Raw genomic sequence first — 22422 nt, forward strand, 5'->3', positions numbered from 1 at the left:
TTTTGGAGAGAGATATAATGTTGGCTGAGTTCGGTTATTTTGCATTTATTAAGTGCCTACTATGTGCCAGGCCGTGTCTGGATGATTCAGTTGCTCTAAGCCTCAGCTCAGATATTATGTAAGTATAAAATGTATAAATCCAATATCTACCTACTATGAAAGCAGATGATTAAAATTAAAAAAAAAACAAAACCAAAAACTAGTTAAAATTGGCAAAGAAACAGATGTTACCAGCCACCTAGAGGTTGAGTTAGTTACTGCTTTTCAACACTAAATTGAGCTTTGAATTTCCTTACAGGTGAAATAAGTAATTTGTGGAATGGTTGTTATTTTCATTTCTGACCAGCTTGTAAGCCCCTGAAGAAAAGAGCATTCTTCTATTTCTTTGTATTTCTCTGCAGTGTTCAGGAGGATGGCTTGCTTTGTAGTCAGTATGTAGTAATATTTGTTGACTTGACACTAGTCTTGATATATTTTATTTTAGTACCAGCCGGGAAGAAAGTTTAACTTAGTACTAATTAAGGATTCAACATGTACAGTGGAAAGAACATTGAACATTGGAGTTCTAGGGCCCAATTTGAATTTTGCCTCTACTGCCTCTGTGTCTTTGGGAAAATCACTTAACTTTTCTGGGCTTCAGCTTTCTTAAATTTTAATGAAGACACATTGGGTTAGAGGAATTCTAAGGTTTCATCCAGCCTTAGATTTATAATCCTATGAACTCTCCTTTGACCTAGGATCTCATGTAACCAACCTTACATATTAAAGACACACCATTTAAAGGATTTACCATACTAGTTGCTCTGGGATTTAAAAAAGAAATGGAAGCCTTTTCTTAAGCAAAGTGCTTTGCATATAGTAAATGTTTAATAAGTGCTTTATTCATTCATTCCTGGTAGTGCTTTATGAAGGCCTCTTTGATGTTTTATGGTGCTGCCATGCCATCTTTGCTTTCTAAATTTAGCAAGATTTCTGGAAGCTAAACCTTCAATGCTATTAATAATCCCTGTGTAAATTTTCTATATGAATGCTGCTAAAAGGCCTATGAATATAATACTGCCACAGCAACAACTTAGCATTTATGGGAATTGCTCACCTATAAAACCAAAGAATGTTGGTGCTAAATGGAGGCTTGCAATATATTGTGAAATTTGAAAACTTTAGAGGTCTGTCAGAATTATTAAAAAGGTTAGAAAACATCAGCTTAGAGTCTGATTTTTTTAAACCTTTTTTTTGTATCATGGATCTCTCTGACATTGGTGAAACCTATGGGTCCCTTCTCAGAATAATGCTTTTAAATTACTAAAACTAAATGCACTAGATTACAAAGGAATCCAATTATATTGAAACATAGGCATATGTGTGTGTGTATATATATGTGTGTGTGTGTGTGTGTGTGTGTGTGTGTGTGTGTGTGTGTGTATGTTTTAAAAAACCCAATTTCACAGCATTTAGCTTAAGAACCTCTGACTTAGAGTAATTTTTAATCTAAAAGGAGTATACAGAATAGACTAATATAAATCTATACAATTCAGTATGCACTTTCTAGCGCCTTTTAAATAGGTACAGACCCTTTGCCAGCTACTAAGGATACAAAAGTGAAATGAGATTCAATAGTCAGTAAACATTATTGAGGACCTACTATGTGCTAAGAGTACTGTGCTCAGCTGGGGACATAAATCAAAAAAAAGAAAGACAGTCCCTGCCCTCAAAGAACTTACAACCTATTTGGGGAAGACAATAACCAAAAGACTGAAAAGTGGAGGGTGGAGGTTGAGGGGAGGGGAGCATACTAGAGAAGTCAGAGAAGTCACAGTGCAACCAGATGGAAAATGAGGTGTTATCTGAGCTGAGTTCTCTCCTTAATGGCGGTTTTGAAGTTCATCCTTCAGACAGAGAGACAGAGGGTAGTGATGAGGTGCAGTACCAAGGCTGATGGCATCTTGCAAGGATGATGAGGTCTTCCCAATAAGGAGCTTCCTGGGGCATGATGGAGAAGTCCGGGTAGCTAATAGCAAATATTCTTAGGGGAAAGAAGTAAGGATAGATATTTCAGAGTGATTCAAACTAGTTGGCGTTATTAGAGACTTTCTCAAGGAGCCACATTTTTAGAGTTAAGAAAGGGAGGGGCAGGTTTAGCAGACAGTGGGAAGGGCAATTTAGGTAGTCTTTTAGAATATGTAGTGGCTTCCAGATAAGAGAAGACAAAATGAACATGCCCTTTTGCTCTTTATTATATAAACTAGAGAATATGGACTGGATTACCCTAGAAATATTTGGTTGAGTATTGATTGTTAGATTTTCTCCATGTTAGGGAAATTTCATAATAATTAGGAAATTTCATTCTTTTTGCCCTTTAAAAAAATAGCTCAGACCTCTCTTTGTTAACTTCCCCTTCCAAGACTTCTTTTGAAAGGATAAGATAAAAGTAACTCAGTTAGATTGTGCTTAAATGTTTGCAATACACTTTACATATTTCATTTCATTTGAACCTCACTACAACCCTATGAAGGAAATACTCAAATATTATTTTCCCCATCTTACAGGTGGAGAAACAGGCAGTTGTGACCCAGAGGGGTTAAATGACTTATCCATCGTTAATACAGCTAGTAAGCATTAGAGATGAGATAGGAATCCACATCTTCCTGAGTCCCATAATAAAAGAAAGGCCTCAAAAAAAATAATATGAAATAAAATCCCCAAACCGTGGAGGAGTTGTAAGAGATGTTGGCAGAGGGTGTATTCACATGGATAAAATCAGAGATCCTTGAAATATTAAACTAAGAGGAATATTATTTTGATATCTCTTTTTAAATTTGATATAATTTATGTTTTGCCTCCTTGTCATACTGGTCTACTTTAACTACAACTGACTTTTAAATGAAACAGATGAAGTTATTTCATAAGTTGTTTTCTATCTCCTGGAATGAAACACATATTAAAAAGTATACTAATTATAAAATATTTTATATTCTTGTTATCTTTTTTTGTTTGAAAATTACTTTTATTAATCTACATACAAGACACTAGCTAATTAAGCACACTTTGAAATGTGATCATTTGTTAAATAATTTGCTGCTGAATACATATTTACTCAGGTGAATGAAGTTTTGCCTTTATATATGCTTATCAGTTTTGAATGCTCAATGTAAAATATAATGGATTTTCAAAATTTTCCCCTGAAATTCAGTGATTTAAAAATGCTTTTGTTTCAAGTTATATGCTCTATAAAAACATGAATTTAAACTGGCACAGACAAATTAGATAAATTTAAAAATAAATTCCCCACATATCCAGTCTGTTACCAGATCTTTTTTTAAAAAATTAATTATTTTTTTTTAGTTTACAACATTCAGTTCCACAAGTTTTTGAGTTCCAAATTTTTTCCCCCTTCCTCTCCCCTGCCCTCCCCCCTAAGACAGCTCTGATATAAGTTCTAAATAAACCTTCACATTAAACTTCTTTTCCCAATAATCAAATTGTAAAGAAGAATTATAACCAATGAAATAAACCATGAGAAAGATATAACAAAACCAAAAATAAAATAAAATAAATTTTAAAAGAGAGCAAATAGTATCCTTTGATCTGCATCCAGGCTCTGCAGTTCTTTCTCTGGATGTGGATAGCCTTTTCCAACATGAGGCTTTTAGAGCTGTCTTAGAACCTTGCATTGTTGAGAAGAGCCAAGTCTATCATAGTCATCACATCAAGCAATGTGTCTGTGGTTGTGTACAATGTTCTCCTGGTTCTGCTCCCTTCACTCATCATCAGATCATATAAGACTCTCCAGGTTGTTATGAAGTCCATCTGCTCCTCATTTCTTATAGCACAATAGTATTTCATTACACTCACATACCACAATTTATTTAGCCATTCCCCAATTGATGAGCATCTCTTTGATTTCCAATTCTTTGCCACCACACAAAGGGCTGCTATAAATATTTTTGTACATACGGGTCCTTTTCCCCCTTGTATGAATGGTCTTTTTGGGATACAGCCCCAGAAAGGGTATTGCTGGGTCAAAGGACAGGCACATTTTTTTTGGCAGGGCAGTTGAGGTTAAGTGACTTGCCAAAGGTCACGCAGCTAGTACATGTGTCAAGTGTCCGAGGCTGGATTTGAACTCAGGTCCTCCTGACTCTAGAGCTGGTGCTCTACTCACTGTGCCACCTAGCTGCCCCTAGGCACATTTTTATAGCCCTTTGGGCATAGTTCCAAATTGCTCTCCAGAATGGTTGAATCAGTTTGAAACTCCATCAACAATGCAATAGTGTTCCAATTTTCACACATCTACTCCAGCATTTATCATTTTCCTGTTTTGACATGTTAGCCAATCTGACAGGAGAGATGTGGTACCTGAGAGTTGTTTTGATTTGTGTTTCTTTAATCAATAGTGATTTTGAGCATTTTTTCTTCTGACATAGATAGCTTTAATATCTTCCTCTGAAAACTGCCTGTTCATATCCTTTGGCCATTTATCAATTGTGGAATGACTTGTATTCTTATAAATTTGACTCAGTTCCCTGTTTATTTTAGAGGTGAGGCCTTTATCAGAGACACTGGTTATAAAGATTTTCTCTCAATTTTCTACTTCCCTCCTAATCTTGATTGAATTGGCTTTTTTTCCTACAAAAACTTTTCAATTTAATGTAATCAAAATTATCCATTTTGTATTTTGCAATGTTCTCTAACTTTTGTTTAGTCATAAATTCTTCCCTTCTCCATAAGTCTGACAGGTAAACTATTCCCTTCTCTCCCAAATTGCTTATAGTATCAGCCTTTAAATCTAAGTCGTGAACCCATTTTGACTTCATTTTGGTATATGGAGTAAGATATTGGTCTATGCCCAATTTCTGGCACACTATTTTCCAGTTTTTCCAGCAGTTTTTTGTAAAATAGTGAGCTCTTATCACAGAAGCTGGACTCTTTGGGTTTATCAAAGAGTAGATTACTATATTTATTGATTACTGTATCTTGTGTACCTAACCTGTTCCACTGATCCACCACTCTTTTTCTTAGCCAGTACCAATTAGTTTTGATGATTGCTGCTTTATAATACAGTTTAATTTTTGGTATGGCTAGGCCTCCTTCCCTAGCATTTCCTTTCATTAATTCCCGTGATATTCTGGATCTTTGTTCTTCCAGATGAATTTTGTTATTATTTTATCTGGCTCTATAAAATAACTTTTTGGTAGTTTGATTGGTATGGCACTAAATAAGTAAATTAATTTAGGTAATATTGTCATTTTTATTGTATTAGCTTGGTCTAACCACGAACAAGTGATGTTTTTCCTTTTATTCAGGTCTGACTTTATTTGTGTGAGAAGCGTTTTGTAATTGTGTTCATATTGTTCCTGGGTTTGTCTTGGCAGGTAGATGCCCAAGTATTTTATAGTGTCTACAGTAACTTTAAATGGAATTTCTTTTTCTATCTCTTGCTGTTGGGCTTTGTTAGTAATATATAGAAATGCCGAGGATTTATGTGGGTTTATTTTTATATCCTGCAACTTTGCTAAAGTTATTTATTATTTCAAGTAGTTTTTTACTTGATTGTCTAGAATTCTCTAGGTATATCATCATATCATCTGCAAAGAATGATAACTTAATTTCTTCTTTGCCTATTCTAATTCCTTCAATTTCATTTTCTTTTCTTATTGCTAAATCTAACATTTCTAGTACCAGATTGAATAATAGGGATGATAATGGATATCCTTGTTTCACCCCCGATCTTATTGGAAATGCATCTAGCTTATCCTCATTACATGTAATGCTTGCTGATGGTGTTAAGTAGATGCTACTTATCATTTTAAGGAAGACTCCATTTATTCCTCTGCTTTCTGGTGTTTTTAATAGGAGTGGGTGTTGTATTTTATCAAAAGCTTTTTCTGCATCTATTCAGACAATCATATGGTTTCTGCTAGTTTTGTTATTGATATGATCAACTATGCTGATAGTTTTCCTAATACCTAACTAGCCTTGCATTCCCAGAATAAATCTTACCTGGTCATAGTCTATTATTCTCATGATAAGTTGCTGTAATCTTTTTGCTAATGTTTTATTTAAATTTTTTGCATCTATAATCATTAGGAAAATTGGTCTATAATTTTCTTTCTCTGTTTTGGCTCTTCTTGGTTTAAGAATTAGTACCATATTTGTATCATAAAAGGAATTTGGTAGGATTCCTTCTTCGCCTATTTTTCCAAATAGTCTATAATGTATTGGAATTAATTGTTCTTTAAGTGTTTGATAGAATTCACTTGTAAATCCATCTGGCCCTGGAGATTTTTTCCTGGGGAGTTCATTGATGGCTTTTTCAATTTCTTTTGCTGAGATGGGGTTATTTAAGTATTTTGCTTCCTCTTCTGTTAATCTGGGCAATTTATATTTTTGTAAATATTCATCCATTTCCCTAACATTATCAAAGTTATGGGCATACAGTTGGGCAAAATAATTCCTACTTATTGTTTTGATTTCTTCTTCATTGGAGATGAATTCACCCTTTTCATTTTTGATATTGGTAATTTGGTTTTCTTCATTGTTTTTTTTAAATCAAATTGACCAAAAGTTGATCGATTTTATTGTTTTTTTTTCATAAAACCAGCTCTTAATTTTATTTATTAGTTTAATAGTTTTCTGGATTTCAGTTTTATTAATCTCTCCTTTGGTTTTCCGTATTTCTAATTTTGTATTTAATTGGGGATTTTCAGTTTGTTCTTTTTCTAGCATTTCAGTTGCATGCCCAATTCATTGATCTCCTTCTTCATTATTTTATTCATGTAAGCATTCAGAGATATAAAACCTCCCCTAAGAACTGCTTTCACTGCATCACATAAGTTTTGGTATGTTGTCTCATTATTGTCATTCGCTTGAATGAAGTTACTGATTGTTTCTATGATTTGTGGTTTGACCCACTCATTCTTTAGGATTAGATTATTTAGTTTCCACTTAGTTTTTAGTCTCTCTTTCCATGGCCCTTTATTACAAATAATTTTTATTGCATTACGATCTGAAAAGGATGCATTGACTATTTCTGCCTTTCTGCACTGGATTGTGACGTTTTTATGTCCCAGTACACAGTCAGTTTTTGTGTGTGTGCCATGTACTGCTGAGAAAAAGATATATTCCTTTCTGTCCCCATTCAGTTTTCTCCAGAGGTCTATCATATCTACCTTTTCAAAAATTCTGTTCTCCTTAACTTATTTCTTGCTTATTTTGAGGTTAGATTGATCAAGTTCAGAGAAGAGCAGGTTGAGGTGCCCCACTAGTATAGTTTTGCTGTCCATTTCTTCCTGTAACTCCCTTAACTTCTCTTCTAAGAATTTGGATGCTGTACCACTTGGTGCATAGATGTTAAGAATTGATATTACTTCATTGTCTCTGGTGCCTTTTGACAAGATATAGTTTCCTCACTTATCTCTTTTAATTAGATCTATCTTGCTTTTGTTTTGTCTGAGATTAGGATTGCTACCCCTGCTTTTTTACTTCCGCTGAAGCATAATATATTCTACTTCAGCCTTTTACCTATACCCTGTGTGTATCCCCCTGTTTCAAGTGTGTTTTTTGTAAACAACGTATTATAGGATTATGGTTTTTAATCCATTCTGCTGTCTGCCTCCTTTTTATGGGAGAATTCACAGTTATGATTACTATCTTTGTCTTTTTCTCCATCCTATTTCCCCTGCCCCCTCTTTATGCTCTTATTTCTCCCTTCTTCCTTCTCCTCCTCAAAAGAGTTTTGCTTTTGACCACTGCCTCCTTCAATTTTCCCTCCCTATCAACCCCCTCCCTTATCTTACCCTTTTACCTTACTACATCTTCCCTCCCTTCTGACTCCCCGCCCCTTCTTTCCCCTTTCTTCTCATACTGCCTGTAGGACAAGTTTGATTTGTATACTTATCAGAGTATGTTATTCCCTTCTTGCACCAAATCCTATGAGAGTAAAGCTCAAACATTGCTCTTTTCCCCCTCTTCTTTCCCCCTATTATAATGTATTTTTGTACCTCTTCATATGATGTAATTACCCTTTTCTCCCTCTTCCTTACCTCTTCTCCTAGAACAATCCCTTTGCATCCCTTAATTATTATTTTTATCTTCATATCAGTTAATTTATGCTCACACTGTCTGTCTATGTATATCCCTTTTGATTGTTGTAATAACTATACCATTCTCAAGATTAAGATATATATATATATATGTGCTTATACATATATAATGTATATAAAACAATATAATGCTGTATAAGAATGTAAACAATTTGCCCTTATTGAATAACAAGGTTTTATTTTTTCTGCGTTTACCTTTTTATGTCTCTCTAGAGTTTTGTATTTGAAGATCAAATTTTCCATTAAACTATGGACTTTTCTTCAGGAAGGTCTGGAATTCCCTTATTTCATTGAATGTCTATCCCCTTGCCTGAAAAATTATGCTCAGTTTTGCTAGGTAGTTGATCCTTGGTTGTAGTCCAAGCTCCTTTGCCTTTCAGAATATCATATTCCAATCCCTCCTGTCTTTTAGTGTATAAGCTGGAAGGTCCTGTGTGATCCTGACTGTACTTCTGAGATATTTGAATTGTTTCTTTCTGGCTGCTTGCAGTATTTTTTCCTTGACCCAATAATTCTGGAATTTGACTGCAGTATTCCTTGCAGTTTTCAATTTGGGGTCTCTTTCAGAGGGTGATCAGTGCCAATGATTATTTTACCTTCTGGTTCTCGGACCTTGGGCAGTTTTCCTTGATGATTTCTTGGAAGATACTGTCCAGGCTCTTTTTTTCTTCATGGCCTTTTGGTAGATCAATAATTCTTAGATTATCTCTCCTGGATCTATTTTCCAGGTCAGTTGTTTTTCCAATGAGATATTTTATGTTTTCTCCTATTTTTTCGTTCTTTAGATTTTGTTTGACTGATTCTTGATGCCTCATAGAGTCATTTGCTTCTACTTGCCCAATTCTAATTTTTAACTGATTGTTTTCTTCATTTAGCTTCTGTGCCTCCTGTTCCATTTGGCCAATTTTACTTTTCAAGGAGTCATTTTCTTCTATCAGGTTCTGTACCTCCTTAACCATTTGGCTAATTTTACTTTTTAAAGATTTGTTCTCATCAGTGAAATTTTTTTTCCATTTTTTCCTTTTACCTCTCTAATTTGGCTTTTGAAATCCTCCTTGAGCTCTTCCAGGAATGCTTCTTGCACTTGAGACCAGTTTATAATCCTTTTTGAGGTTTCAGATATGGGTATAGTGTCCATGCTGTCCTCCTCTAATTGGTATTTTGATCTTCCCTGTCTCCTAAGTAAGAATCAATGGTCCTTTTTTTTCTGGATTGTTTCTTCATGGTGGTTGTCTTTTTCCTGACTTTTTAAGTGGATTTCTGCTTTGGGGCCCAGGGAGCTCTGTCCTAAACTTCTTGTATTGGGAGCTAGGGGCCTGATTACTGGCTTTGTGTACTCTGGCCTCTGGTTTGTCAGCTACAAGCTATGTACTGCTGTAACTCACTTGATGCTATGCTGAAGCTGGCTGGTATGTGCCCAGCAAAGTCTTTCTGAGTTTCCCCTTGGGTTCATAGTGTCAGGTGCAGGGAAGGGGTGGTCTGGCAGCTGAAGTCTCTTCTTCCCTAGGGCTGTGCTATATACCACAGGTGCTCTTAGCCATAGGTCTGCACTGGTGTCTGCCAATTCCCGTGGCTGAGCAAAAACATGTCTGGGGTCCTGCTGATGGCACTTGCTGGCTCCACCCCCTTGGGGTTCAGGAACCCCCGCTGGTCTACTAAGGTGGGGCTTACTGGGATGCCTCCCTTCCTGCAATGGTCTCCTTCCATTACCGCAAGAGGGGCTGCTCAAGTTAAAAGACTGTTGAGCCCCCACTTCTGGCTTCTCTATTCCAGCATTTCTCATAGGGCAGTACTCTCTGGGTTTATTCAAGGGATGTACTAGAGCTCTTAGAGTTTCCTGAGTCATCTTGGTTCCTGGAAGTTCAAGAAGGTGAATTTCAAACCTTTATACTGTGGGCTGATAGCTCCAGGAGTAGCTGCTGCTGCTGCAGGCTCTGGGCTTCTGTGTCAGCTAGCTCCAACAGATTCCTTTCCTGTACCCAGAGGCCTGGAGATTGCCACCGCAGCCAGCAATTCAGCCCTGGGCCTGCTCCTGCTCCTGCTCCTGCTCCTGCTCCTGCTTGTTTGCAGATCTTGTCATATCTACTTTCATGACTTCTCTTCATGAACACAGTCACCATCCTAACTTAGACTCTCATCACCTGCATCTGGATTATTGCAGTAGCCTCCTAACTGGTCTACCTCATTGAGTCTCTCTCCACTACAATCCATCCTCCACTCCATTGCCATGATGGAAAAATCTAACCATGTTGCCTTCCCCCTTCTGATATAGCCCCCAATCAGTAAACTCCAGTGGCTCAATTTTACCGCTAGGTTCAAGTATGAAGCCTTCTATTTCTCTCCTCCTCACTTTTCCAGTATTTTTTTTCATTCCACTTCCCTCCATGCATTCTTCAGTTCAACCTTAGTGCTGGCCTGTGTGCTGCTCCTCACACATGCCTTCCTGCACTCTCCATCCCTCTGCCCGATCTCACATCTCTGTGCCTTTTCACTGGCGGCTGCCCATGCCTGTGATATTCTCTTTCACCTCTACCTCTGAATCATTCTATGTTCAGGAAGATGTCTTTCTCACTTCTTCCCTGACTCCCTCTCTGTTCACTGCTATCCTGTAGTTATTTTATATATAATAGTTTCATGTTTGTCTCCCCATTTAGAATATGGAGTCATTTCAAGCAGGGACTGTTTTTGCTTTTCCTTGTATTCTTATTATCCAGTGCTTAGCTTATTATATGCCTGGCTTAATAAAATCTTGTTGACTGTCTAATTGTTAGTAGTCCCTTTTGCAAATTACTTGAAATCTGAGAAAATAAGATAAAGGGCAGGTAAAATTGACTTTTGAGGCAAGGGAAAAGAGAGCTTGACAGTGATCTCACAATGGCAGTGGATAACCAGTCCAATTTTTAATCCGATTTCTCTTCAAGTTCCTCTTCTGTAGTGGATGTGTGCAGTTTTTTGGTGGGGGACAGAGAGGGAAATGTTATTGCTATAGGAATCTTCCAGTAAGGAAACTCCTTCTACCAGTGTGGACAGGCTACTGTTTTGCAATTTATTTTCTTGTAGAGTTGCCTGAGGTGAGAGATTAAATGACTTACCTAGTGTTGTACATCTAGGATGTGTCAGAGGTGAGACTTGAACCTAGAATTTCTTGACTCATACTAGCTTTCTTTCTGCTAAACCACATTGCTGTTAACTTCATGGGAGTACATTTGTTTAAGCTTGTCGTTAAGAAAAGCAGGCTTAACATTGATAAGCAAGAGTCTTCCTTTACAAAATGACATAGGAGGGACCCATAATTTTGATGTCATGCATTTTTCATAAACTTAGTAATAAATATTTGCCATGTAAGAAAGCATAAAGAGGATAGTTGGAATATTTATTCAGGGAATTATATGCTATACAGGACATGAAACAAGTGTGTATATGTTTTAAATGTAACCTTTGAGGTTATAATTTTATTTATCTTGAAGAAAAATGTGTGAATTCACTAATTACTTTTTCCCTAATCTATTTAGATCAGCTGTTCCATGTATTAGCCATGCATATGCGGCTTTATAGCATTGATTCTGCCTACAATCCATGGAAAAAACTAACTCAATTAATGCAGGATATGAATTCACAGTAAGTATTGTGAAATATCAAAATAAGCTTAAAACTTTTCTTTGGTCTATAGCTATTAATATGAAGTATGGAATTATTTTATGAATATTTAGAAATGTGAATGTGTATTCTCAGTTTTTGTTATAATGTTTAATAGATATGGTATTATTTTTGCAAAAGACAGAAATATAGATGAGAATTTAAGAGTGCACTTTATTATATGTAGTAGAAAACATTCATATGCTCTTTAGTACTGATAGCTTTCATTTATATTGCTCCTTTCTTCCATTGAGGTCAAAATAATATTTCATGTTTATTATATATTATATATATATGAATATTTCATATTTATCATATTTATTCTCTTGAAATATTTGGGAAGTAGGAAGGAAATAGAGTTCTCAATTTTCTAGAAAAGGAAACCATAGGGTGGGTAGAACTTTTTGGTATTTTCAATCAATCGGCAGCAAAATGTTGGGGAAAAAGGGAAAAACAAGATCTTACAGATCATGTGAGCTATGGTGTACTTCACTTTTAACATATTAGGAAAGGTACATTCAATTTAACCCCATTTGTGCCTAAAGTTTTGTTTCTGAGATCATTTGTTGTTTCTTCAAACATGGAAATGTTGTTTCTGGTTCCTTTTATTTAAGATGGCTTACTTGTATATTGCTCAGTCTTTGAACTGATCCTTGTTCTGGGTGTTCCAAATCACTTATCTTGTTGAGAAGAGTTCAGGGGTCTTTCTCCATTCCCCTCTTCTGCTTTTAAGAGTTGGTCAGTCTTTACTAAACTACCACTCTGTCAGAAAGCATTACCTTACATCAAGCCTAAATCTTTGCTCTGCAAATTTTGTTCATTGCTCCTAGGTCTACCTTCTGGGGCTAGTTAGAACAAGTCTGATACTAATATCTGTTTCACATAACAATCCTTCAAATACTTCAATAACTGTTTTGTCTCTAGCTTTCCCATAAGAAGACCTTCCATATCAGCTTGTTAGAACTAAGAGCAATCATGTTTTTCCTAATTGCTCCCTTAACAGATCTTGACAAATATAGTGTCCTCAGCTTATCACTAAGTAAGGAAACACATTTAGATTTCTTCTGTGTAGCAATGCTATTGAGATTCAAATCCAGATGGTAAGGAACAGTTCCCAAATCAGAGTAATACATTTAATAAGGACAAACTCAGCCAAGTTCAGAGAGGTTCATTAGCAGAGGACTGACTCTACCAGGTAGCGAGTTTTTTGAGCCACAGCAACTCATAAAAAAGTCCAGTAAGGTATGGAAGGGTTGTGATCAGTTGGTGGAGAAGATACTTTACTAATGAAATTGCAATTTAATCATTTAATTTGTATTTAATTATAGATAATTAATACTTAAGAATTAATGATGAAAATGATCTCTTTTTTTTTGAGGAAGGCAGTTGGGGTTAAGTGACTTGCCCAAGGTCACACAGCTAGTAAGTGTCTGAGGTCAGATTTGAACTCAAGTCCTCCTGACTCCAGGGCCGGTGCTCTACTCACTGTGCCACCTAGCTGCCCCTGAAAATGATCTTTGGGGGAGGTAGGCATCATTTTTGACAGTTATAGATAGTCATCTTTGATTTTTAAAATTAGCATATTAACTTTCAAGTTGGCTAATTGTAGGGATATTAGCTGTATGGTTTATGTTAATGTACAAATTATGTATAATGTATTTTGTCACATTATGTAATATTGAATTGTTAAATATTATATCATATCTAATTAGTAAATATTTATTAAATGCCAGGCACTGTACTAAGTTCTGGGGATAAAAGAAAGGCAAAAGACAATTCCTGCTTTTAAGCCGTATGCAGCTTAATGGGGGAGATGACATGCAAACAGTTATGTACAGACAAACTACGCAGAAGATAAATTGGAGATAATTAACAGAGTGAAGGTACTAGAATTATGGCTTCCTGTAGAAAGTGGATCTAAGCACAGTTTCATTATTTTCTCCAGCTTTGTTCAGCAGCACATAAGTACTAGTGAAGCCAGTTAGGCAGTAAACATTTATTAAGAACCCACTACGTGCCAGGCACTTTGCTGAGCACTAGGGATTGAAAAAAAAAAAGGCAGGAGACAGTCCCTGTCCTCAAGGAGCTCACAATCTAATTGGTGGAGGTGGGGGGGGCATGGGGGAGACAATGAGCAAACAAATATTTACAAACAAGCTTTATATAGATTGAATAGGAAATAATTAAAAGAGGGAAGAAGCTAGAAACCAGAGGGATTGGGAATGGTTTCTTGTAGAAGATGAGATTTTAGTTTGAAATTGAAGGAGAAACTAGAGGCAGAGATGAAGAGAGATAACATTCCAAGCATGGAAGACAGGCAGGGATCATATCATATATTATATTGAATATATCACATTATATCACATCACATCATGATATGTCATATTGTGTTACATTGTGGTATCATGTTATGTTCCATTGTATTATGTTATGTTCTACTATGCTGTTATATTACATATTTCCAAATCATTTGTAATATTTAATATTCTGTGTATTTGATAATTTTTAAAAGACTTTAATAGTTATTTTTAAAAATTTTTTTCAACATAAAAAGGTACTGCACCTTAAAGACCATGAGACGTTTCCATTTAACCTGAAACTAAATCCTTCTCTACGTCTTTTAAAAAAAACAAAAACCAGTAGAGTGTGAGCTTGTGAAAGGCAAAAACTGTCTTTTCTATTTGTATTTACAGTGCTCATCACTAATCACTAATCACTCATCACATCAGTAAAGTCTTAATAAAGGTATTTCTCTCCCTCTGTTCCTCCTTCCTTCCTTCCTTGAAGAAGGATGATCTTTAGAAACTCATCAAAAACTAAAGGAAAGCTCGAAGGATTGACTGGACATCTAATAAAGACCCAGTGCAAACCTAATGTTTTAAATTCCAGAGCACACGTATAAGAGAAGTAGAAAGGACCAAGCTAAGATAAAAGATTAAATACCAAGAAAACTTGGACAAGGATGTAGCAAAAGGATTGACTTAGCATTGGCATGGGGAGTCAGTCCCTGTCCTCAAGAAAAACTTATATTCTGCCGGGGTTAGGGAGACAACATGAATAAAGAAGTATATACTAACATTACAAGGAGACAGAAAGAAAGAGCAGTAAAAAGAGGAAAGAAATAAAATTAACTCTGCTTTTGAAATTTCTTCCCTATTCCTTTCTCTTCCTTTCTCCCTCCAATACCCTTACTCCCCATGGAAATTTCATTTCTTTCACAAAGTCTTCCTGGACTCTTGCAGCCAGATATGATCTTACCTTCCTGCCTCATGCCTGTCTCATATTCTTGTCACATCAATCTTCTCCTGCTTACTCATACAACCACCACCCTAATTCAGGCTTTTATTATCTCTCTCCTGGATTGTTGTGATAATCTCCTAAATGGTTTCTCTTTCTCCAGTCTCTCTGCTCTCCAATTCTCCCTTCAAGCAGTTGCCAAATTCATATTCCTAAAGCTCATGTGTAGTCCCTTTATTACATCTAGCATAAAAGAAAACTCCTGTGTTTGACATTTAAGGCCTTTCACAATTAGGCCACATTTTCCTCTCTCACACTCTATATTCCTTCCAACCTAGATGTCTTGCTGTCATCTCTCTATAACATTCTGTCTCCTTTGTTTATGCCCTTGCATAGGCTGTCTCCTATGCCAACAATACTCTCACCTTTCCTGTGTATTTGGAAATATAACTTTTTTTATAGGGCTCAGATCAAGTTCCACCTCCTTTAGGAGGCCTTTCTGGTTATTCTGTCCCACCCCTACCAAATGACTTTGTATATATTTTATATTTACTTATTTGTATACATACATTTGTTTCCTCATAGTAGAATGTATGCTTTTGGAGGGCAGTCATAGTTTTTTTTCAGTTTGGTCCATATATCCTCAGTGGCTGGTACATAGTAGGTGCCTAATAAAAGCTTACTGAATGAATTAAAGAACAGTAGCTCTAGAGTTAGAAGAATTAGGTTCAAATTCTCCTTTAGATACTTGCTACCCGTTTGAAGGCTATCATTTAGCTTTCTAGGTCCTAGTTTCCTCATCTAGAAAATAAAAGAAAATAAAACTGATCTTTAGAGCTGTACCGTTTGAAGGCTGTCATTTAGCTTTCTAGGTCCTAGTTTCCTCGTCTAGAAAATAAAAGAAAATAAAACTGATCTTTAGAGCTGTAATCCAGAATCCTATGAATGGGTGTTATTTAGGAATTCTGAACCTTTTTTTAGGTCAACAAGTTTTGTTGACCCTGGCAAAATAATTATTGTATTACATCATTAGTATTTGTTAATAACAACAACAAAAAAAACTATGAGAAATTCAGGAACACTGTTCAGTGAATTTGTGCTTTACTAATAAACCAACATTTGTATGCATTTAAAATAGTAATATGTATACGTGCAAGACATTTATTCAGTCTAGGTGGTATAGTTGCATTATTATTTGGAGTCACAACATTTTATTAGCATTAAATCAGGATCGGAATTGACAGTGCTTGGAGTGCATATGAGTTTTCAGATCCTGAGTCTCTTTTCTTTCCCTGCCTCCTCTCCCCTTCACTCTCATCTCTGACATTCATGGCTCACAGGTTGGGAATTACAGGCTTAATGGAAAGAGCACTGTTCTTGAAGTGAGAAGATGGTATGTTCAAGTCCTAGCTTTATGTTTCTCTTAATTCAATTCACTTCAATCCACTTAGCATTTATTGAATATCTATTATGTGCCAGGCACTGGTGATACAAAGACAAAAATGAAACAGTCCCTGCCCTCAAGAAACTTACATTCTACTGGGTTTGGATTTGGGTAAACAACATGAATAAATAAGTATATATTATTTATATACATGCATACAAATATATACACACAGGAGGGAAGGGCGCCTAACAACTGGGAGTATCAGAAAATACTTTCTAGTTTAAAAACTAGTTCATTTTGGCTGGAAGGTAAGCTATGTGGGGGCAATAATGTGTAATGAGCTTGAAAAGATAGATGGAAGCGAAATTGTGACATATCTGAAGTCAAATCTTATTCAGAGGACTTTTTATTTTGTTCTGAAAAGGAGTCACAGAAGCTTCTTGAGCAAGGGAGTGACATAGGCAAACTTGAACCATAGGACTATCACTGGCGTATGGTAGCAGATGATGGATGGGAGGAGGGAAAGAGTGTCGTCAAGGAGACCAATTAGGCTGCCACCACAATTATTCAGGTGAAAGGTTAAGAAGATGGGAACTAGAATGAAAGCTGTGTTAGTGAAGAGAGGATGAATATGAGAGTTGTGGAGGCAGAATTGAGAGTCTTTGGCTATTCCTTGCACATGGTAGTGAGGAAGAATGAAACCTGGAGGATGCCTCTGATTTTGCTCAGCCATGTAACAAGAAGGATGGAGGTGTTCTCAGCTGTAATTAGAAAATCAGGAAAACATGGATTTGGGTGGGAAGATAAGTCCTGCTTTTGGCATGTACTTACGTTGTTTTATTTGATCACAGTTGGGAGAGTCCGTTTGGTATAGTAGAAATGAGCAATGTGCATCGTCAGAATTCTTCAAATCCTAGCTCAGACATCAGTTGTGACAAATAACATGATGTTTCAGAACCTCAGTTTTCCCATTTGTAAAATGAAAGTGATGAGGTACTATGTACCTCACATGATTTTTATGAGGAAAGCACTTTGTAACCTATAAGCACTGAATTCCAATGTTGAGCTTTTATAGTCATTTGTGAGCATCTTCTGTTCTCCTTAGAGTGTAAGTGGTGTGAGGACTGGGACCATGTGTTAATTATTTGTGTGTTTTACCCAGTGCTCAGCCCAACGCAGACACTTAATAAACATTTATTAATTTAGTGTAGAGAAGGGAAGTACTGGTGAAGTGAATTATAGGGGCAAGAGACCCAGTTCTACTAGGGCCAATAGTTGTGAACATTTCTTGGATATTTATTTAAATAACGTTTTGGATTTTTGCCTAGATTTAGTTTTTAATGATAAGAGTCATAATTTATGTGGTATTTTGAAATCATTTAAAAAACTTTTTGTAATGTGTTTTTAATTTTGATTTAAGTAAGTCAAGTTTGGGAAAAGAAAATTTTATTAAAAATTAAGATTTACTATAACATCAATTGGCGCTATATTATATTTTCATTTTTACAGACTCTGCAATGAAGAGCAACCAGAGGTTCCTGTGCTTTACAGAGATGTTTCATCACTTTTGCTTATCCAGATTTTAACCATGCCACAGCCTTTACACAAAGGTATTTCTTTGAAATAATAGATACATAGATTCATAGAAAGAGCAGATCTAAATGAGATGTTCTGGGGAAAAATATAGTAAACATGTCAGTCAACAAGCAGTTGTTAAGTGCTTACTAAATGCCAGTCAACAAATTAATAGATATTTATAAATGCCTACAATGTTCTAGACACTGTACTAATCACTGAGAATACGAAAAGAGACAAAAGACAGTCCCTGCCCTCAAAGAGCCCATAATCTAATGGGGAAGATAATATGCAAACAGATGTATAAAAAGCAAGCTATATATTGGATGAATAGGAGTAATAAACAGAATAAAAAGCACTGGAGTTAAGAGGGGCTGGGGAATTCTTCCTGTAGGAGATGTGATTTTAATTGGGACTTAAAGAAAGCCAGGAAGGTCAGTAGTCAGAGTAGAGGAGGCAGTGCCTGCCCTGAAATAATTCACATTCTACTGGGGTTGAGGAAACAATATGAATAAATAAGTATATACTGCTTGTATACATACATACAAACAGACATACACACACACAGAGTAATTACCAAGTAATTTTGGAGCGAAGGGCACCTAACAACTGGGAGTATCAGAAAATGTTTCCTGGTTGCCTTGCTTTTTGGCATGAGAGAGTTCCCAGAGAGAGTTCCCAGAGCTGAGAGATAGAGTGTTTTGCTGATAGTCAGGAGGCCAATGTCAGTGGGTCAAAATGATTGAAAAGATGGGGAGGTAATGGGGCAGTGGGGGGACTGGATTATGAATGGCTTTAAATGCCAAACATCATTTTGTATTTACTCCTAGATTCCATAGGAGGCCACTGGAATTTACTGTGGGGAAGAGGGGGACCAAGGCAGCAACATGATTGGACCTGTGTTTTAGGAAAATCAATTTAGTGGTTGAATGAAGGATGTTTTGGAGTAGGGAGAGAGACTTGAGGCAGGCAGACCCTGCCTTAGTAGTCCAGGTCTGAGCTGATGATGGCTTGAGTTAGAGTAGTAGCAGTTTTAGAGGACAGAAGGGGGCATATTTGAAAGATGTTGCAAAGGTGAAACTGATAAGCCTTGAGGATAGGTAGATTTCAGAATTGATGGCTTAGTAATTAAATATGTGGGAGCTAATGAGATCCCCTAGTAAAGTACTATAGAGGGAGAGGAGAAGAGGACCCAGGACAGAACCCTGATGATCACCTACCTTTAGAGGGTGTGATCTGGAACAGGGCTATAACAACAGTGTTGCTAGCAGCTGCTATGGAGGTGAAAGACCAACAACAAAGCACATAGGAAGGCTACTAGCATAGGTTCTTTGATCTGCTTTTCTAAGGAAAGCAACTTTAAGGGGTTAACAATCTTACTTTAATTAAACATACATATATCATTCACTTAGTTCACAGGAAAAAGTCAGCACCCTGAACTTCAGAGAAAATACAAATAGAAATTGCAAGCACAAATTATATAAACAGAGCAAATAACACAAACCAGTCCATCCATAGCAATACATACATAGTTACCAGAGAGAGAAGCAACAACATCTGGGTTTTTCAAAGCTGGGGCGTGGGGGGGTGTCCAACAGCTACCCAGAGTCTTGTCTGGCCAAATCACCAACACTCTTCCAATTAGTGTGCTCCCAAAGGCAAAACTTTAACTTCTGAGTATATATACACTTTTTCAGGGTCAAAGGGTGTCACAACCATGCAACTCAAACCCAGGTAACCTAGGCCTTTCCATGACATAAGCAGGTCATCAAAGACTGGGGATTCACTCAGATTCCCAATTGAAACAAAGGCAACACTCATTGAAGGCACTTGACTGCCTTAGCATTCCAAAAGAGAAGATAACTAAGAAGTCCCACCTTAATTACCATTACAAGGGCTTCTTAAACTTTTTTCACTAGAGACCTCTTTTCACCTGAGAAATTTTTACACAACTCCAGGTATATAGGTATATAAAATCAGTATACAAATACAACATTTATTGATAATAAATCATAAAGAAATTTATTTTAAAACAATTCTTTGGTATGCATATAATTTTACCATTTGTCAAAGATGAAAGCAAATTTGCATAGTAATGAAATGAATATGCTTGTTTATTTTTACATAGAGCATCTTCAATGCATTTCAGAGTTGATTGACATTTTGATTTTATAATCATCAATGATGAGAATGCTGCTTCACATAAATACAGAGTACAAAATGGCAGAAATATGTTTAGGGCCATTTCTGAAATTTTTGGAAATTCTGTCCTAATCCCAAGCCAAAATTCATTTAATCATTTTTTTATGTATAGTAAAAACACTGCAATTCATAACATACAGTAGTGTTGAATCTGAGCCAAGGTGCTTCTGGGGGCATTTGTTGGTGTTGTGTGGCATGATGGCATGTGCAGTGCAAAGTGCACATGCTGTGTGTTCAGGACCAAGGCTGCAGCGAAGTTGCGCAATGCAACATCAGCAAGCACTGCCAGAATCATCTTGGATTCATTATGCATTTGGTTTTGAATTAATTTTTGGTTGTTGCACATTCAAATACCTTTTACTGTTGCCAGTTTTTTTTGTGACCCCCACATTCAGTTACTTGACCCCACATGGTCTCCTCTTGTAGACGGCCTTTTCAAGAAGTTTAGCTACAAAGCGCAGAATAGAATGATAATAAGCAGGGATGGAGGCAGCAAGTGAAGATTATTTCAGGATAAAGGAGATATGGGCATGGTTGTCCATAGTAGGAAATGAGCTAGCAGACAGGGAAAGGTTGAAAATAAGTGAAAGTGGGGATGACAGAGGGAGCAATCTGTTGCAGGAAATGGGATGGAATGTGATCACTTGAACAAGTAGAGGGGTCAGCCTTGGTCAGGTTAAATAAGGCTACTTCATCGTGTGAAACAGGTGAAGGAGGAGAAAGTGGCGGAAGGTATGAATTGTAGGAGATGAAGAACAGGGAAGAAGAGGAAGTTCATAGTGAATGGCCTCAATTTTTTCTGTAAAATATGAGACAAAGTTCTCAGCTGAGACTGTGGAGGAGGGGGATCCATGGGAGTCTTGCAGAGAGATGAAAAGTTTTGGAAGAGCTGCCATAGCAAGTGGGATAATTAGTTGATAAGGGAGGTAGAGTAGGATTGCCTAGCAACAGGGAGGACCCAGTTGAAATTATGGAGCATAAATTTGTAGTGGATCCAGTCAGAATCATTGGATGATTTTCCCTACCTTCACTCATGTATAAGAGCAAAGGTAGCAAATAGTGGGAGTGATCCAAGGCTAGGGCTTGGCTGGGCATAGTTGGTGATTGATATAAGGGCTAGGGATTCAAGAGAGGAGGGCAGTATAGAGTTGAATTGGTTCACCAAGGAGTCAAGATAGGGAGAAGAGATGAGGCTAGTTCAGGGAGGGGTCAGGGGATTGGCACCCACAGTGTGGGTGAAGAGTAGGGTGTGCAGGGTATGGTCAGATAAGGGGGTTTCAGAATTCTTGAATGTGAAGGTGGCACGTTTCTGGGTGATGGCAAGATCATGGGTATGATCATCTTTGTGTGTAGCTGAGATGGGGTGGAGGAGTGACTCATGGGAGGTGATTAGGTTGAGGAACTGAGTGATTAAGGTGTTTGAGGGAGAATTAATATGTATGTTGAAGTCCCCTACTATGAGGGCAGAAGTTGAAGAGGAGAGAAGCATTGTCAGCTGGATATCCTACTCTTTGAGGAAAGAAAGGAAGTGACCTGGAGACCTATAGTCAACAGCTACCAGGATTTTGATTGGGTGGTAGATATGAATAGCATGAACCTTAGAGGAATAGAGGTACCAGGTAGTCTGCTAAGTGCTAGGGAGCAAAGAAAGGCCTGCCTTTAATGAGCTTCTGTCCTAATGGGGAATCAATATCCAAATAACCAAGTACATGTAAGATACAGTGTAATCTCAAAGGGAAGACACTAGCAGTGTGTAGAGGGGTGTGGGGATGACAAAAATAGAACATAGCTGTGATCTCTTCTGGTGTCTCTAAAAGTGAGGCGTTTGGCAATATAACTTTGCCTTCTTTATGCAGGCCTGCTAGTGCATTGGTAGTTGTGAAGGGACATAAGTAGACTGAATACTGTCAGGGTCACTTGACATTGATATTCATGCAGATGATTTGACATGAGTATGAACAGTAGTAGCTTTAAAAGTCAGATGCATGCCATGTTTGTTCTACAGAGGTGGGTGAAGATGATAGCATTGTAGAGTGCATCTAGTCCAACGTCTTATTTACAAATGAAGGAGTTGAGACCAAGAAAATTAAGGTCATATAGATAGTAGGTCATATAGGTAGTAGCTGGAATTCCTGACTCTGTACCCAGTGCTCTCTTCATCCCCTGCACGATATAAACCCAGGTCAAGGAAAATGCCTTATGCAGTTGGTGGTTTCATGTACCTAATCAGTATTTTTTGATGCTGAAAATTGTGAATCAAATAAAATTCTCTTTAGAATTCTA

The 22422-nt window shown here is 36.9% G+C and overlaps 1 protein-coding gene across 3 annotated transcripts in view; it reads left to right on the forward strand.

Moving 5' to 3' along the window:
- UBR3 (ubiquitin protein ligase E3 component n-recognin 3) overlaps positions 1 to 22422 on the forward strand; it is a 312264-nt gene that overhangs the window by 246283 nt on the left and 43559 nt on the right. For all 3 annotated transcript variants that reach the window (XM_036747217.1, XM_036747219.1, XM_036747218.1), the window contains exons 31-32: positions 11615 to 11720; positions 17872 to 17972. In XM_036747217.1, the coding sequence (XP_036603112.1) occupies positions 11615 to 11720; positions 17872 to 17972 (207 nt within the window). The remainder of the gene's footprint in view (positions 1 to 11614; positions 11721 to 17871; positions 17973 to 22422) is intronic.

The sequence above is a fragment of the Trichosurus vulpecula genome, chromosome 2 (genome assembly GCF_011100635.1).
Source record: "Trichosurus vulpecula isolate mTriVul1 chromosome 2, mTriVul1.pri, whole genome shotgun sequence".
Classification (NCBI taxonomy): domain Eukaryota; kingdom Metazoa; phylum Chordata; class Mammalia; order Diprotodontia; family Phalangeridae; genus Trichosurus; species Trichosurus vulpecula.